Source organism: Cavia porcellus, unplaced genomic scaffold (genome assembly GCF_034190915.1).
Source record: "Cavia porcellus strain 051 isolate PalLab524CR breed Dunkin Hartley unplaced genomic scaffold, mCavPor4.1 scaffold_14, whole genome shotgun sequence".
In the NCBI taxonomy this organism is placed as follows: Eukaryota; Metazoa; Chordata; class Mammalia; order Rodentia; family Caviidae; genus Cavia; species Cavia porcellus.
The window spans coordinates 46,593,193-46,610,141 of record NW_026947497.1 but is presented as its reverse complement, the minus strand read 5'-3'; the positions used below and the strand labels follow the sequence as shown (position 1 = coordinate 46,610,141).

At 45.5% G+C, this 16,949-nt stretch overlaps 1 protein-coding gene across 2 annotated transcripts in view; it reads right to left on the bottom strand.

Annotated features, from left to right (window-relative positions):
- Tmem131l (transmembrane 131 like) overlaps nucleotides 1-15,495 on the bottom strand; it is a 146,694-nt gene extending 131,199 nt beyond the window's left edge. For both annotated transcript variants that reach the window (XM_013160335.3, XM_063260864.1), the window contains exons 1-3: nucleotides 15,280-15,495; nucleotides 14,720-14,790; nucleotides 8,371-8,414 (exon numbers count right to left, since the gene is read on the bottom strand). In XM_013160335.3, coding sequence (XP_013015789.1) covers nucleotides 8,371-8,414; nucleotides 14,720-14,790; nucleotides 15,280-15,403 — 239 coding nt within the window. In that variant the 5' untranslated portion in view covers nucleotides 15,404-15,495. The remainder of the gene's footprint in view (nucleotides 1-8,370; nucleotides 8,415-14,719; nucleotides 14,791-15,279) is intronic.
- Nucleotides 15,496-16,949: the final 1,454 nt, after the last annotated feature.

Genomic DNA, 16,949 nt, shown 5'->3' with positions numbered 1-16,949 from the left:
AGACACACTGCACAGCACCTGTAAGTCACATTCTCTGAGCCTAACACTTGCATAGAGTAAAAGCAGAGATCAGAACAAAGAAAAAGGCTGGTCAGATGGTACATCTATGTTTCTCAAACTAGAAATAAGTCTCTGTGTACTGGGGAGACAACACCAAAACTTAAATATGGCCTTCTGGAGAATAAGAAAAAGAAACCAGCAGTGAATAATTTTTAAATGACTGAAAATTCCCAATGAATTCGGAAACTTAACTTGTAAGAACTGTCCTACTTGGCAGACTCTCTACTCCCTACTACTTAGGGACAAAACGTTGAGAAAAACTACAGTGATCAAATAGGGCTTTTCAAACATCATTTATAAACTGGCTGGACAGACAACCTTAAGACAATGGTTATAAAAACATATTCCTTGAGTACCACATTACCAATTATTTGTAAAATGGCAACATTCCACTGTAATGTGGTAGGGGGTGCTGTTATTACCCTGGAGTCATATTTCACATGTGGAAAACTCTAACAACAAATAATCTGATGACAATTCATTTAAAACAAATAACAAGGTCCCAGGAGAACTCATCATCTTAATAGTCATACTCCCAGACAGATAATACTATCTTGGGAAATTATATTTCTCCTGTGAACAGTGAAATCCCCACTTGTGCCACTAACTTAAGTAATAAAGCAGGTGTCAGAGTGTACCTAGAACACCTTTGCAGAACTGATCAATACTGCTACTGCCCTGCAGAAAGCACCTTCATTTCTCTGGAACCCACTGTGACAAGAATAAAGAGCAAGCATAGCCAGAACAGTGGCACACACATGTGATACCAGTGGCACTCGGGAGGCAGAGGCAGGAGGAGACAAATTTGAGGCCAGCCTGAGCAACTTAGCAAGAGTCTACCCCAAAATAAAAATAAGTAAAAGTGCTGAGGACAGTAGCGGAGTGCCTGCCTAGCCCATGTGAGGCCCTGGGTTCGAACCCCAATACTAAAGAGGGAGAAAAAAAGAACAATGGCCACTGGGTAACAAAGCCTACAAAGGCTAGCTGTCCGACTACAGGATTCCCAAAAGAAAAGCAAGTGAAGTTCCAATAGCAAAACAGCCAGGTTCACTCTGGGTAGTGCTGCCTTCGCCCTGCATGGAAACAAGCTTCTCTGAGTCTTTCACACACATAATTTCCACAGGCAAGTCTTCCTGTGTTGTAGGAGCTGCTGCTTCTTTCTTTCTTCAGAATCTATATCCAACACAATTTGCTCCTTAAGGTTATTTTACAGCTAAATGCCATGACATGCAGCAGTAAATAATCAGTAAAACTACAGGACGGCACAGGAAATGACAGTGTGCCTTTCAGCCTGCACACAGGCCACTTCTCAAACAACAATCCTGTCTACCGTAAGGAGCACCATGGTTCTTGCTGAAAGTGGATTTGCCACATACATGCAAATTCCATCTTGTCTACACTCCAGGACCTCTTTATGATTCCCAAAGGGCTCACATTAATGAAGTATGGAGCCTAACTATACACCAGACCAACACTTCAAAATCCTTACAGGAGGGCTGGGGATTTAGCTCAGCGGCATAAGCGCCTGCCTTGCAAGCAGGCAGTTGCGAGTTCGATCCCTGGTACCGATAAAAACGAAAAAGACAAAAAAAAAAAAAAAAATCCTTACAGGATTAAAAAAATTATTTGATATAAAGTTATCGAGTGTTTGAATATTCTTTTCCAGATAAAGACACACAGGAATACAAACTTAACTACTGCAGGGTTTGTGAAAAGACACTTAACATCTAGGATAGCTAAAAAAAAAACCAAAAAGGATTGTGATCCTCTAATACTCTAACTTATTTCAATTGAAAGCTAAATAATTAAGTAAACAAGTTTTGAAAACATTGCTAAAAACTTTACAATCCGAATTTCTATAAAGGAGGGCTGCGGATATAGCTCAGCGGAACAGCACTTGCCTGGGAAGTGTGAGGTCATGAGTTCAATCCCTGGTACCAAAAAAATAAAAAATAAAAATAAGTAAATACATTTCTAAAAATGATTGTTAGGACTGGAGAACAATTTCAATATATACCACTACAAGTTCTATTTTGAGGCTTGTATTATATTGAGAAAATCTAGATTATGAGATCATATACAGCCAAAGAAACTCACTTTACATTGCTACAATCATAACACCATGACTGAATACACACACCTAGCAGACCTCTCAGCCCACACAACCTTGCGGGAAGCACCACGGGGCTGCACATCAACAGAGCTCATACCTGCTCTCTTTAGAAACACACCAACTACAATAATTCAATCAGAAACCACACCTCTAATACAAATACTAGTGCTTCAATTTCAATGGCGAATATGGTCTGCCGGCTTAGATATGGAGAACATGTGAAATATAACAATCAATCTGAAAGATTCAAATTTAAAAGTTAGAGCTTGCACCCCTGCACTTAGCAGCCCTCCACCTATGTATGAGTTATCAGGTCTGGAGCTAGAAAATCAGCTAAGGAGACTCAAAATGAGCCTTGGCATCCTGAGAAAAGCAATTTCCAAGCAGAAGGGTAAGTGCCCTATGCTGAAACCAGTGCCAGCGGGCCATGGAAGGAGGCAGGCAGCCAGGAGAGAGAAGAGTGCTTGGGCGAAGAGAGCAAGTAAGCAAGAGCCCCATATGGGGCTAAGGGAAAGCCCAAGGCAGAAGGGGTGGCAGGTTCGAGATCACAATAGGACTTCTACACCTGGCTCAGGAGTCTGTACCTTACCTAGAAGGTAATGTGGCCTCAGAAAGGCTGGGTTCCAGAGGAGGGACAGGAAAGGAAATGTGGCTTGGCGACATTACAGGGGTAGGAATGTTAAGGACTGGCTAGGTGGCTGCACAATGGAGCATGGAGTGCAGCATCAAAAGGACAGCCACACCCCGGGACTCCTAGTATGGGAAGATTCCCAAAGGCATGCACAGGGTGGCTGCTGGTCACCAGCAGGGCTGAACTCTCAGGGCAGAGTCCAGAGCTCCATTCACAACACATTCACTCTGATCCCCCGGAAGGTTACACTGGTCAGGTGAGACCCCTGTGCAGAAGGAACATGCAACACTCAAGACAGGGAAAGAAGCAACAAAACAGGTGTGCATCCCAAGAACAAGAAACCAGGAAAGCCAACAGAAGGGAAAAAGGAGGTCACCTGGAGAGCTAGGCAAGAGGAAGGCTAGAGGGCAACGAGAAGACCTCAACGGAGCCTTGGGGAGACGCATTCCGGGAAAAACAAAACCAAAAAGATGGAAGATCCCATGAACAGGTGACGACCTGCAACTTTTAAAGGGAAACAGAGGACAGAGTTGTTGTTCCATTCCCTGTGGGCTCTCTAAGCTCCTTCCTTGCCAAAAGGAAGCTTCCCTCAAGATTAAGTCACTTTTGTCTGCAATTCTATCTTTCAGCATGTTGCTGAAAGGTCAAGAGTCTCTCTCAGGGTCCCTCTTGGGGTCTGCCTTTAACTGACAGTTAAACTGTTTCAGATCATATTTTGCTGCTGTTCCTAATTAGATAAAAGTATGTTCTAGAGACAGACAAAAGGGGCTGGCTGTGCAACTCTGCTGTACAGTGCATGTCTCGCACACACAAGGCCTGAGTTTAATACCAGCACTGCGAAAACCAACCAACCAGATGCGAAGCCTTCCAGACACTGGATCTGGACAACCGTATCTATAATTTCTATGACCATATTTAAGGCAGAAATAATACCCTGTTCACACTTCACCAATCTGTAAAGTCTTGGTGTTCTAACAAATATTACCCTCCTCCAACAAGGCTTATCAGACAGATGCAGGCCCCAAAAGCCAGGAGTAATTCCCAGAGTACATCAATTCCAGGAAGAGCTGCAGTCGGCGGCTCTCATTTTGCCTCCACCACTAAATCCCCAACAGCGATCTCTCTTTCTCAGGAAAGGAACAGATTACCGCTGATATCTGAGAACACCCAGGAGAAAAGGGGGATGGGGAGCAAAGAGGGAAGAAAGTTTTTGAAATAGTGCTTTCCTGGCTTTCAACCAAATACAATTACATAGCATTTGCATAAGATGAAGTCAAGATAACATAAACAGAATCTTCAATGAGACCAATTACCTCAAAATCTTTCCCAAACTGCGTGTGAGGTAACAGGGAGGCTGCTGTAGAGCTCTGCTTCGCCGCTGGTGAGCAAGGATCCGGGACTGGCCCCAAAATGGGCAGACTAGGGGGCACAACACCACCACCAGCTCACCCGGGTTCTCAGCAACATCAGCGTACCTGGTACCCGCCTGTCTCAAAGCGGGACAGGGAGACTCTTTCACAGTCACTGTATTTCTCTAGCTCTTTGCTAGGATGCAGTGGCTTCTCTGAGCTCTTGAGAGACAATCTATTAATCTCGCTGAATTGATAAATGGATGGCTCTGCTGAGTTCAGGTCCACCTATCATTAAAAACTAGCATGCTGACGGCACTTCTTAAAGTAAGTTTCCAAAAGGATAAAAAAAAATCTAAGAAATATGACTAATGATAAATGGCATGAAAACAGTATGGCAAACCTAGTATTGGATTACAATCCAAAGTATAAATACTTTTTTTTTTTTGGTCTTTTTTGTTTTTTTCGGTACCAGGGATCGATCTCACGACTGCCTGCTTGCAACACAGGCACTTATGCCGCTGAGCTAAACCCCCAGCCCCTCAAAGTATAAATACTGATAAATCTACCTTAATATAAATAAATAACTGAACAAATAAATAAATATAGAGAACAGACAAATGAGTACAGAAGAATTCTAAATAACCTGTGTTCGTGAAGTTAATTCCATGTAATGACTTAAGTGCAAAAAGCACAGTGTGCAAAGAGAAAAATAAACTACTCACACTAAAGAAATCTGACAACAGCATCTCACCCAGGTGACCAAGGTAGCATTAAAGTGACAAGTCAGGCTAATATGTCACATCTCTGATATGAAGTGATGACAATGGAAACTAATTTACATGATCGATCTATCCACCTCCCCAACACCCATATCCTAACACAATCATAAGAAAAATACCACACAAACCCAAGCCAAGTGACATTCTACAAAATACCTGACCAGTTCAAAACTTTCGTGGTCATCCAAAACAAGGAACATGTAACAAAGCAACAACCAGGAGCCTAAAAAGCAAAGATGAAAGTAATGTAGCATCCTAGATGGATCCTGGGACAGAACCCAAGGAGCACACACAGATGTGTTTTTGTCTTAAAAACGCATCCTATCAACAAGTGAGGAACTGTAGAATTTTGCTAAACACAGTTACAAACCATAGTATAAAATACCCACAAATCCATACTGATGTAAGTAACTAAATAACAAAGTAAACAAATCTCTCACACAGAAGCATTCTAAATAATGTGTATAGGTGAAGCTTAACTCCACTTAGTGACTTGCCTCCCAAAAGGACATGAGAGAAACACCAGTGAAACCCAAATCAAGTGTGGGGCTTAGATCACAGTAATGTACCAAGGTCTGTTTCTCCGCAGTGGCAAATGTACATAAGGGCTGGGAATGTAGCTCAGTGCAAAGGCCTTAGATCCAATTCTCAGTACAAAAAAATATAAAATAAAAAGATTCATACAAATCTACATCTATTCTAAAGGTTTTTCTTTTATTTTTTTAAGCAGTAAGACATTAGATGAATTTGGGGAAAATTTAAAAATGAATCGAAGAATCTCAACTGTGAAGAAAATAAATGAATAGTAAGTACTTATAGAACTGCCAATCACTGACCATTACACCTTCAGAGATAATTCTTAGCACTTCAGAATCTGCATTTTCAAAAACTGGATACAAGGAAAGTTTTCTAATTGCAGCATCTAATCCAGGTCATGATCTTATCTTTACACATAAAGAACAGATTTCAACCCAAAGAAAGAGTCAAGTTGAAAATCACCAGAGACAAGCCAGGCATGGTGGCACATGCCTGTAACCCAGCACTCCGGAAAACTGAGGCAAATCCAACTAAGCACGTTAGATACATAAATTGTATGCCATGAGAACTACATGTCAATAAAGAATACAATTAATACCAAAATATAAACAAATAAACCAAGTGATAGCAACCAACATTTTCTGATGAAATAAAATGGAACAGAAAATAAAAGACTACATTGCAGGCAATAAAGGTTAGTGTAACTTTGTGAAATTTTAATTCATTTTGGGGGCTGGGGATTTAGCTCGGCGGCATAAGCGCCTGCCTTGCAAGCAGGCAGTCGGGAGTTCGATCCCCGGTACCGATAAAAATGAAAAAGACAAAAAACAAAACAAAACAAAAAAATTTTAATTCATTTTTATAAATATGCACACTATATATGTACATATGTATTCATCCATCCACAGATATGGTTATAAATACAGAAATGATATAACATGCTTTACTGTAAGTCACCATAAAAAGTTTGGAACCCACTGTTCACACATACAATTCTCTCTTACTGCTAACTTTCGCCCGTCAGTCACACAGCCACACAGCCCCAGAAGCCCTCTCTGATTTCTGCTTCCCTCACAACCCAGCACTGAGTCAATAAATAAATATATCCAACTGCAAAAATAAATCTCAACACTTTTCATTTCTCTCCAACCCCACAACCATCACTGTAGTCTAAACCACCATCCACACTTCTCACCTTTTTTTGGTGCCTATACATCCAAAAAAAATGTCAAGTTGTAATCTCTGTCATACTGTAGCATTGGTATTTAATAAACCTCATAATCATTTTTCTAAATATATCAGGACTGGGAGCATGCACGAGGCCTTAGGTTCAACTTCTAGGACCAAAACAACAACCAGAAAATGCTCCTTTAATGAGCTGAACAGACCTGTCTCTTCCCCATCATGGGTTCATGTGACCACTTACTACCACAATAAGACAGAGTTTAGTTGACATCAATTCAATCCTATTTTTCCTCTTTTTTTTTTTTTTTGCTGCAGTATGGGGATCGAACTCACAACTTCACATTGCCAGGCAGGCGCTTATGCCACTGAGCTAAATCCCTGGCCCATTATTTTTTAAATATATGCACAGAAGGGCCAGGGATTTAGCTCAGTGACATAAGTGCCTGCCTGGCAATCTCAAGGTTGTGAGTTCAATTTCCCATACCAAAAAAAAAAGTATATGTATATATACACACACACAGAAAAAGTTTGTTCATATAGATGTTAAGAGGGGTTTTGTTAGCAGTGGTCCTTTATTCACTCAGCTTCCTCAGTATTTTACCAAAAAAAACCTGTCATCTCATCAAAGTTAATTAATTTTTCCAAGTCAGTACCAATATTTCAAACAGCCCTTTTGTTTGCCTCAGAGGAAGTAGAGGCTTTTTTATAACACAGAGAAGACTGTGAAATCAGAGGTAAGAAATGATAACATACAACCTCAGACAGACCAACTTTAGGAGCACAGATGAGGATCCAGAAGCTGAGTCCTTGGAAGTTATCTTTGAAAAAATTATCCTCATGCCTTGGTACCACTAGAGCCTTTGTGTAGTCCAGAACCAGAGTGCCATACGGACAACTCACAAACAGTGACCACGACATTATCTTAAAAATGGAATTTGTATTGTTAAGGTTAGTTCTCTGCTTAAAATCCATTAGGAATTCGCACTACATTTAGCCAAGCACGGTGGTACACACCTGTAATCCCAGCACTCGGGAGGCAGACACGGTTGTTTGCCTCGAACTCAAGGACAGCCTGAGCTACACAGTGAGATGCTGTCTCAATGAAAAATACACAAAAGAAATCTCACACCATATTTGAAAATGAAACCCAAACTTTTTACTGCAGCCGCCAAGGTCCAACACCTCATCTCACCGTCCTCTGCTCCAATGTGGGCTTCTGGGTTCCCTGTGGGCCTGCCTCTCCTACCCAGGACACTATTCTCCCTGTGCCTGCAGCCTGGCTGCCCCATCTCCTCCAGATGTCAGATGGAGGGTCACCTCCTTGGGGAGCGTCCCACAAGCAACTCAGCTACTTTGTTATTCCCCACCACTAAGCGTCTTTCTCTGCACTTTCCATCAGTGCCTGCCTGCCTGCTGCGAGGCAGGTCTTACTCTGTGTCAGGTACAGCACTCAGCACAACACCCAGCCGCAGGGGACGTCAAGGAACAGGTCAGGAAGAAGAAACTTCCAAAAGCTTCCTGTATTGCCGCATTTGAAAACACAGATTAATTAATAGAGAACACAGATTGAAGACAAGAATCAAGGCCCAAGAGAGAAGAAAAAAGAGGTAACAGTCAATGCGTAAACAAAGACATAATCAAGAATTTCAGAGGATATTCAGAGGAGGCAGAGAAACTGACACACAGGCATTTCATTCCTGTTTCCTTCCTTACCTCTGTTCTTGAGAAGAGTCCACCATGTCCTCTTCAGAATCGCCCTATGGACAAAGAACACGCTTTAACAGTTGTTTCAAACAAACACAACTCAACAAAAGGAGTTCTTCAACCTCTGGGGGTATAAGGAATGTCTGGTACTGATAATCCAGATTCTCATTAAAGACTCACACTATCGTGAGGAGAATAAAAATTGCCAAGTAGTTCCCTTAGGCATTCACTGTAAATAAACATTCAACTTGTTTGGCTTTTGAGGTTTGAGGGGGGTATTTTTTATCTGGTTTTTTGTGTGTGTGTGGATTTTTTGGTTTTTTGAGATAAGGTCTCACTATGGCAGTTCAAACTGGCCTTGAACTGAATTCACAAAGATCCTCCCGCCTCTGCCTCCTGAGAGCTGAAACTACAGGCCCGCACCACACACACAGCTCAATCCATTTAAAACCACAACCTAAACACAATCTCAAAATTAGACATTTCTCTTCAAGAGCAGCTTATAATGCTTGCATTTAATTATGTATGATGCCATTTAACGCCAATTAAAATTTTCAAATATAGAAAATCTATTGCTTAATTCACAGCCCTCCTAATGAATACCGATATTTTTTACATCAATGTAAAAAGCCTGATAATGTCGTAACTACCACCCTCCAAAGCTCTTCCAAAGTCATCTGCCAGGCTTACTTTCGGCAGAGAGCAGAAGACATGGAACTCAGCTGCGGGCAACAAGTAAGGCAAATGAAACAGTAACACTTGAACCAGAACACAAGGCCCAGCACAACTCAACAGTGCTATGTGCTGCTGAGAGACAAGCTCCAGACGCATTATTCTTTCTGGAAGTTCTGCAGAGCCTGACAATTCTGGTTCCGCTGGCGCCTCTCCAACCTGCCCTTCTCCTACTGCCACCAGCCCCAAAGGCCAGACTCCTCCACACGGACACTCTCAGCAAGGCTTCAGGATACTGATCCCTCACTCTTGCACACCTGTAGGTTCTGCAGAACCCACCCACCTCTCCTCCAGACCAGACCCATGCGGTCGTCTTCAGGGACCAGCACATGGCAGGGCTCCCATGAGTGTCACAGGGTAGACTGCTTTCCAACTCAATAGTCCCATTTCCAGAGGTCTCCAGGCTGCCTAAACAGGCACAACCAGCTTGCCAAGATGCAGCTTCCTTTTGTGTTAAAGACACCATCACACTGCCTATCCCCCCGGGAAACCTTAGGACCACCCTGCACTGCTCCTCTCCTTACCCCTTCAACAGAAGTTCAGACTCATCCTTTCTCCTCTGCCCTCTCCACCAGCAATGAGCCCACAGGATCCACTTCCCAAGCCTCAATTACCATAACACTCAAAACCTTCTGCCAGGCCTTCAGACTGCTACCTCTAATATGATCCATGCAGCACTGCAAGACCAATCTTCCTCCAAGTCCATCATTACTACCCACAGGCTGTGGACCTCGTACTCAGTACTACGATGCGGATGCCCACTCAAGAACTACAAAGCTCTGGCTCTGAACTACATACTTCCTGGGTTCAAATCCTACTAGTGTCACCTTGTCACCTCAGGCAAGTTATTTAACTGCCCTGCATCTCAGTTTCTTCAGCTGTAAAATCAGATCATAATACTTCCTAGTTTTTAGTGTGTGGCTATGAGTACATTCATACAACATAAAGGTAGTACTCAACCCATGCTATTATTTTTTAAGTGGATGGCAGAAATAAACGTAAGTCTCTAAAACAAAAACATTTCCAAATATCAGTCAATGATTCACTGACTGGAGTAAGATGCTATTACACAACCATGTACCTGAGATAATAAAAAGAACCCAGATATTGAGCATACCATTTCCTGTTTCACTTTCTGCCAATTTCCGTTATCTATATCTCAGACCTAAGTGTGTATGCTGGAGGAGTGGGAACACAAGACTGCTTTTCTTGTGCTGCTGGGTATGCAATTCAGAGTCCCACACATGCTAGACAAATTCTACCACAGAGTTCTATCCTTGGCCCAAAAAATGGTATTTTTAATGGCAGAGACTTTCTTATTTGCCCTGGGATACTGAGGCTCAACCAGGCAAGCTGTCAGTGTCCGCTGAATGAATATGCAGGTCACGTGTCAGGAACCAGCTGCAACTAGTCAGCACCCATCTCCACCCCTAAACCTGCTAAGGGAGACGTCAGGAGGAAGTGTTCTCAGACCAGTCCAATGGGATCAGGAGAAGGTGTTCTAGATTATCCTTCCACAGACAAAAATGCAGTTCATCAAATAACAATGGGCAATCGTTATATAAAACATTTCCCCTGGGGTCTTCAGAACTGGCTAACCCCATAAACTTAGAAGCAGGGCAAGACCCTGACAACTGCCTCTCCTCCACTAGTAAGGCCTCAGGGTCCCACAATGGATGCCAAACGGAAGCAGGGCCCCCAGGCTACAACAGCACAGACCTTCTTAAGGGAAATCTAGCTGAGGTAACCAGGGTCAACTGAGAGAAGGTAAAAAAAAAAAATCCAGACATGCAAATCACTAGAAGCATCTCAAGGAGGGAGAGCTGATGGGGCTGGAGTGCAGCTCAGTGGTAAACACTGGCCCTGCACAGGAGGCCAACAGTTCTCTCCAACACTGCAAGGAAACAAAAGGGAGAGAGAACTGATGGCAAGGCCGCTGCAGGTGAAGAGTTGGGGGAAGGGCTTTCCCTTCCATTCAGCGGATAACACACTGGGTTCACATAGCCAAGGGTCAGGCTGGAAAGCAAGTTCCAGAGAAGTAACGGGAGAAGACAAGGTCAAACTGCAGAGAGCACACAAAAAAGGCAGAGCAAATCAAATGGACATCACCCTGTGTGTGGGTCACAGGAAACCAGAAAGGGAAACAAGAAAGTGCACAAAACTGTATCATGCATATGTGCAACTCCCTTGAGACAGTAAGTGAGTAAAAATACTTGTCTGGTTTCCATGTCATCACCATTCTGAGTTCAGTGTGTTAAAGTATACTCAAAGGACAGGAAAATTGTGTAAACCTAAAATTAAAGTTATTTCCCTTCCCTCCTCTCATGACCACTGATAAACAGTTTCATGTCACTACACTCAGTAATTTTGTAACATAAAATACTATAAAGCGGGCTGGAGGTGTAGCCCTGAGGTACAGCACCTGCCTAGCGTGCATGGGGACCTGTATTTGACCTCTAGCATTACAAAAGAAATATGAATAATGGGACTTTCTGTATAACCACAGCAGCATACTGAACTGTCTGCACTAGTTCAGTCCCTTCAAAGCAGAAAAGCTATTTATGTCCCCATTGAACAGTGCTATGGTTCAGTTGAGAAACCACCAAAATGACAACCTACACAGGTACTCTGGAAATTCAAAGCAATTAATCCTCCCAAACCCCTGTAAAATCAGCACTGTCATTCCCCCTACTCTGCAGATAAAAACACTTAGGACAGAAAAGTGAACCTGGAGCTAGGATGTGGCTCAGTGATAGAAAACACATTGCGAGGTGTGAGGCCGAGTGAGTTCTGCCCCAGTATCAAACTAAGTGCACACACAAAACCAGAAGCAGAAAGACAGAAGTAAAAAGGGGACAGAGTCAGGATTCATATCCCAGTGGCCTGCTCAGAGGGTCTTCAATTGTTACCTTTGGTTTTATTTATGCATTTTTTTGAGTTCTTTATCACTTACAAGTTCCATCAGAAAAAGGGAAAGAAAAATTAACAACAAACGTTCTAAATAATTCTGTAAAGTTGACAAATACTTTAGTATTGTTTATTGAATGCCACATTCTCCGATACTTTTATTTCACCTATGACTGACAGTTCAAGTTCTGATGCGATCTTCTAGTCTTCCTGAAGGAACTCAACCTACCCATAATTGAGCAGAAAACCTTCATATTTAAATAAGATCTATAAATATGTTCTTTTCAACCGATTCCTTATGATACACATGAGGAACCATTTCTGAAACAAAATGCAAAACCTCTTTGAAAAAAAACGAAGTAACTTTCTTCTGCCCAGGTGTTGAGGCCCACACTTCTAATCCCTGCTCTTGGGGAGGCTGAGGCAGGAGGATTGCAAACTCAAGCACAACCTGAAGGATTTTGTGAGACTGTCCCAAAATAATAAAAAAGGGCTAGGGGGGCTGGGGATTTTGCTCAGTGGCATAAGCACCTGCCTTGGAAGCAGGTGGTCATGAGTTCGATCCCTAGTACCAATAAAAAAAAATTTTTTTAATAAAAAAAAAATTTAAAAAAATAAAAAAGGGCTGGGGATGTAAAGACCCTGTGTTCAATCCCCAGTACCACAAAAAAGAAAAAACGAAAGAAACTTTCTTCAGAATTCTGTGCAGCTATGAGATACTCTACACATGTATTTCCCCATGCATGCCCAAGCACATGCTGTGTAAGATAGTTTCTAAAAGATATACCTAAAGACCATGTATTTAGAAAATTATTTCAAATGCCAGTTTCATTTTCATTATAGCTTTGATTAAAATAGATGATAAATGCCTCTACAGTGAGAATTCTAAAACAGCCTCTTAATTGCTGTTTTAATCAAAATTAACTATACACAGCAACAAAATCAAACTAGAATTAAGCATTTTATAAAACGACTTTGGAGCATAGAAAAAGGGCAAGTGATTCTATCACAGACCTCAACATTTCCATGCCTGTGTACTGTAACTCCATCTTCAACTGATGCTTCACCAAATGAGAGTGTAAGACTTGCTTTCCTTTTATTCTGGGTTGGCTTCTAACAAGAACCAGTGGTGGAGACAACAGCTGAGTGAAATGCAAACACACCAAGCCTCCCTAAGCAGGGCACTTGTGCTCCCCTGAACACCTGGCAACCTCTGGAGACATTCTCAATTGTTGGCAGTACATACCCAGAGCTACCAGGAAGACTGACACCGGGAAGGTGGCTGGAGCCCTAGAGTGGGAGAGCACAGTGCTGCTGGCCTCACAACAACAATCAACCCCTCCCACCCAAAAAACAAAAACAAAACCTAGGGGAGTTAAAGAGGAAGCAGAGAGAGCCACTGGCATCCAGGGCTCACTCTGCAGTGCACCGGACAGCCCCTCAAAACAAGACCTCTCCATCCCAAAATGTCACTTGTTCAACTGCTGAACAACTCTAAAATTCATAAACACAACTATTTTTAAAGTCCATACATCAAGTGTTTAATGTTCTCTCAAAACAATTTTACTCTCTTTATCTTTCTATATTTGCCAAACCTTGGACAATACACGTGTAGTATTTACAATCAGGAAAAAAATCCATTTGAGAATAAAGTCTTAGGAGAAGAAAAGACTACTTGCCGACCGGGCTTGTTTTCAAAGGGCTAGTCTCACTCAGGCGGCCTGCTGGCCTTCAAGAAAGGGCCAGGAAAATTCTCCCATAAAATCACCTCTGCCTGGAAGCTGTTATTCATTACTCCCGGTCAAACGAATATTCCAAACATCTCAAAACCAGCACTCTCAATGCTTCAGAGAGCTGAAATGTAAAACTACACAGCCTCTCCAGCGAAGTTACAGCTACATATCCTGTTTTTAAGGCTGCCACCAACATGGGAAGTAATGAACATTCTAAAAATGACCACACACAAGCTGAATATTGTCTAATTCAACCTCCTCCACGCATTTTGGGTCTCTGCTGCTGATGATGAGAAACAGCCAGCGATACTGTATTTTTAAATGTCCCTTTGCAGTCAAGAATTTCTTGTGCAAATTCAACTTCAAAATCAACACAAAAGCAGTAATGTAACCATTGCAGTTGGAAGCTCTTGCTATGCTACAGATTCCCAATAAAATGTTAGTAATTATTTTTCCAGATGTAATCATAAAAAATCATCATGGGAGGGGAGAAACCTGAAATTCAGGTTTCTAGAAGTGGGTGTACTGACAAGAATTAAAGACATTTGGAGAAAATCCAAGGTTACAATCCTTTCAAATCACATCTTCATCCCAAAGCCACTACTTAACGTTAACAAGTAAGAATAACCCTTATGAGATCAATGCTCCAGCTGTGCCCACCCTCTTGGGCACTTGCCATCCAAATGACACTTAGAGCCGCGTGGGTCCAGAGTGAGGGCTCCGGCCGGCTGAAGAGCCCGCCCTGCAGAGGTGGCCAGGGCTCCCACCTTCTGCACTCTTGGCCGGCCTGGCTCACGCCCTACTGTCACATGGCACGGGAGGCGGCAGCCACCAGGGCCACCGCTGCCAGGTGTTCAGGCTCGACCGGACAGCTTATTTGCCTCGCAGAAAGGCCTGAGCGCCGATCGCGCAGGAGCTAGCGGCCTCCCCACACCCTGCCCCTGCCCCGCCGCACCCGCGCACCCACCCTGTCAGCTGGTCCTCACCTGAGTGGGCAGCAGGAGTTCCCCTTCTTCCGCCTGCCACAGCTCCACCACGTTCGGCAGGGGCTCGATCGCTGCACCAACACCAAAAAACACACCGCGTTTGTAATACAACGCAAAGAAACGCTTGCTTCCTGCTTCCTCGTCGTCCCCGTGCCACCCGCCCCCCGAAACGAGGCTACCTCGAGGGGCAAGCCGAGGATGCGAACACAAAGGTCGGGGCGCTCGCGCCGAGGCCGGGAGCGAGGCCACCCGGCGGGCCACGCCGCGCCGCGCTGCCAGCCTGAGCATCTGCCAGGGACCCCGGACCTCCCGACGGGGGGAACAAAGCTGCAGGGCGCCGGGCCGCGGCGGGGACCCGCGCGCCACACAAAGCGGGCGAACTCGGGGCGCGGGGGCGGCGCACAAAGGCGCGGGGCGCGCGCGGCTAGCGGTCCCGGCCCAGGCGCGGCCCTCGGGGCTGCCGCAGCGGGGCCTCCCCCGCCCCAGCTCGCGGGGTCTCCACAGCCAGGGCGAGGAGGGGGCGGGGTGGAGAGCGAAAGCCGGCGCGCGGCGAGGCTGACCTTGTCCCTGAGCCCCTCCCGGGCGACAGCACGGCAGCAGGACCTGGAAGACGCCCAGCAGGAGGCTCACGGCCATGGCGGTGCGGCGGTGGCCGCCGGGCTGCGGGCGTCGGAGCCCCGCCATGCTGCTGCTCGCGCGCCTGGGGTGCTCGCCGCGATCGCCGTTCTCCTCAGCTCACTCGCTCGCTCGCTGGCGCCGCCGCCACCGCGGCCCCGCCCCTCAGCGCCGCGCTCGGCCCCGCCCCCGCCGCGCCCGGCCCCGCCCCGCCCCTCCGCGGTCGCCCCTCCCCTGCAGCCCCTAGCCCCGCCCCTCCCCACACCCCGTCGGTCACGCCCCGCCGCGCTCGCCCCGCCCCCACACCCCTCGGTCAGTGGGCCGCGCCAGGCGCGTGTGCGCCACTGATAGGGCGCAGCGATCGTGGACAATGGGAACGCGGGGGCGAGCCACGCCCAACGCGTGGGCCCAGAGTCTCGGGGCGCGTTAGGCGCAGCCCGCCCAGCCTCGTCAAGGGCGGTCCGGGGGGTTGGGGCTGTCGCCCCTTTGGGGGCGGTGTCCGGGCCACAGTGGGGAGCGTGGCCTCTGGGGCGGGTGCGAGGAGTCTCGCGCTGGGGGCTGTAGGACGTTAGTGGAAATAATGCCGCGGTTGTCAGGAAACGCGAGTGCAGCCGCATGGCCAAGGCCACTTGTGCAGCGAGGATATCCGGTGGCTGCAGAGGCTGTAATTTAGGATCAAGGGAGCCAGACCTCAGCGCCGCGTGGCGGGGTGCGCGCTCTGTGGACCCCAGCCAGGCGTGGCAGGTGGGGCCGCTTCTCCTTCCGGAGAGCCCGGGTGCCTCGCGTTCCGGAGCCCGCTCTGATGCGCAGTCAGCAGGCCTCTTCCCAGACCGCTGAGGCCAGGACCTGATCTGTGGCTTATTAATAGGCTAAAGTACGTAATTCTTAGAAAGTGTACTTTCTACATCCGACACCAAAACAGCCCAAGACCTGAGCTCTCCTTTTGAGTTAGCATACCTTCGACAGTGTTGTCACAAAGGGGCTGATTCGGGAATAACTGGGGAGGGGTACCTGGAAGCACTGGCAGCTGTGAGCTTAAATAAAACTCAGAAAATGTGGGTTCCACGTATAAAGAGGAAAGGCGATGGGGCACACCTGTCTGCTCACATCGATCTGCTGCTTAATTACTGCTGGTGCCTTCCAGTCTAGACCATGAAAGCGGGTGGTGGAATCAAAAACAGCCAGACCCATGCCGCAGAAGGACACGATGAGTCTCGCGCTATCTGGATGGAATTCTAAACAATTTACATCACTTAATTTCTTGGGCAGCTTGACATGTAAGGAGATTATCAAAACCATATTACCATAAGAAAATCACATTGTATTGTCCAACTTTTTAATTCCTAATTCCCCCCCCCCATCATATTCCCTGCCAGGATCTTAAGTCTCATCTTTTCTTTTCTCCCAGCTGGTACCATGGTGCCTCGGGTCACAAAGTTAATTCCGTGATTCTGGTCGCAAACTGAACTGGAAAGAACAGAATCCAATTTCCCCGCGAGGTCAACATTTAATCAAAAATCGTGATGTAAAAACTTTTTTCCTGGGGCTGGGGATTTAGCTCAGTGGCATAAGCACTTGCCTTGCAAGTGTGCATTTGTGAGTTCGATCCCTGGTA